At 53.2% G+C, this 1,866-nt stretch overlaps 1 protein-coding gene across 1 annotated transcript in view; it reads right to left on the bottom strand.

Annotated features, from left to right (window-relative positions):
- LOC125488228 (alpha-actinin-2-like) overlaps positions 1-1,866 on the bottom strand; it is a 19,587-nt gene that overhangs the window by 886 nt on the left and 16,835 nt on the right. Inside the window, exon 11 of the mRNA XM_048621159.1 lies at positions 1,764-1,846. Within this exon, the coding sequence (XP_048477116.1) occupies positions 1,764-1,846 (83 nt within the window). The remainder of the gene's footprint in view (positions 1-1,763; positions 1,847-1,866) is intronic.

The following is a 1,866-nucleotide window of genomic DNA, read 5'->3' as shown; positions in this document are numbered from 1 at the left end:
CACACACTCTCTCTCTCTCTGTCTCTCTCTCTCTCTGTCTCTCTCTCTCTCTGTCTCTCTCTGTCTTTCTCTCTGTCTCTCTCTCTCTCTTTATCCCTCTCTGTCTCTCTCTCTTTTTCTCTTTATCCCTCTCTGTCTCTCTCTGTCTCTCTCTCTCTTTATCCCTCTCTGTCTCTGCCTCTCTCTCTGTCTCTGTCTCGATCTCTCTCTCTTTGTCTCTGCCTGTCTCTCTCTTTATCCCCCTCTGTCTCTCTCTGTCTCTGTCTCTCTTCCTCTGTCTCTATCTCTCTGCCTCGATCTCTCTGCCTCGCTATGTCTCTTTCTCTCTCTCTCTGTCTCTTTTTCTCTCCCTCTTTCTCTCTCTTTATTCCTCTCTGTCTCTCTCACTGTCTCTCTCTATATGTCTCTCTCTGTCTCTATCTACCTCTCCCTCTCTTTCTCTCCCTCTCTATCTCTCAGCCTCACTCTCTCCACAGTGTGGGTGAAAACAACCTTATCTCAGTTAAAAATGTGCATCTCACAGAGTTAGACAGACACAGAGAGAGAGAGAGATATTATATCCGACAGTCCACACCAGTCCCATCAACACATATTCCCTGAATAGAATCCACCCCCCCATCACTCCCACTGCAGGGCAGGGATAGCACGGGGTTAGATACAGAGTAAAGCTCCCTCTATACTGTCCCCCCATCAAACACTCCCAGGGACAGCACGGGGTTAGATACAGAGTAAAGCTCCCTCTACACTGTCCCCCCCCCTCCATCAAACACTCCCAGGGACAGGGGCATGTGCAGATAATATCTCCCCGCATCCTCTGTTCCTCAATCTCTCCCTCTCTGTCCCTCTCTCTCTCTCTCTCTCCATCTCCTCCCTCGCCCACATTCGGTCTCTCCTCCCCTCCATCTCTCTATCAATACCTGCCATTCTCCCTCTCTCCATGTGTGTGTACCCTCTCCCTCAGCACCTCTCTCTCTCTCTCTCTCTGTATCACAGTCTGCCTCGCTCACATTTTCTCTCTTCACCTTTCTCCCTCTCATTCTCTCTCCCCAACCCCTCTCTCTTACCCATCCTCTCTATCTCACACCTCCGCCTCTCTCACTCTCCACATCTCTCCCACTCTCCCTCAACACCTATCACTCTATCTCGCTGTCACCCACAGTTTCTCTCTCTCCTCCTCCTTTCTGTCATCTCCCCCATTCTCTCTGATTCTCTCTCTCTTCCTCCCTGTCTCTCTGACTCTATCACTCTCTCCTCTCCCTCTCTTGCTCTCTCTCTGTCTCTCTCTCTCTGTCTGTCTCTTTCTCTCCCTCCCTCCACCCCCTCATCTCACTCTCCCTGTCTCTTTCTCCCTCTCCCCCGCTCCCTCTTTCTCTCTCTATACCCCCTCCATCCCTCTCTCTCGCTCTTAGCCTCTCTGTCTCTCCCTCCCTCTTGTCTCTCTTTCTCTCTCTGCGTCTCCATCTCTCTCCCTCCCATGCTCTCCCTCTCTCTCCCTCCTTCCCTCTCTCTCGTTCCCTCCGTCTCTCCCACTCTCTCTGGGAGATCAATCCCAGATGGGGCTGCCTGGTTGGGAATACCAGTGACTGGGGAATGATCTCATGTGGTTGTTATTTTGTCCTGCATCTGGGAGCGGCAAGAGGCCAGATACAGATGGTGGGGGTTTGTGGGGGGTGGGTGAGAGAGCACGTGGAGTGTGTTTTGGGCGCAGCGGGGTGGGGTTTGCTGTGTCGGGGGTGGGTTAGGAGGGAGGAACAGGTTTGAACCTGCTGGATGCCCCCTTGCACCCCACTCTGACACAATGCATCAGGTCGCTGTGATCCCAAACAGGCGGCCGCAGAGCTGGGGGCTGTGGGCGGGGGGGGGGGT

The sequence above is a fragment of the Rhincodon typus genome, unplaced genomic scaffold (assembly GCF_021869965.1).
Source record: "Rhincodon typus isolate 14 unplaced genomic scaffold, sRhiTyp1.1 hic_rhity00000071, whole genome shotgun sequence".
Classification (NCBI taxonomy): domain Eukaryota; kingdom Metazoa; phylum Chordata; class Chondrichthyes; order Orectolobiformes; family Rhincodontidae; genus Rhincodon; species Rhincodon typus.
This window is presented reverse-complemented; position numbering and strand designations above follow the sequence as displayed.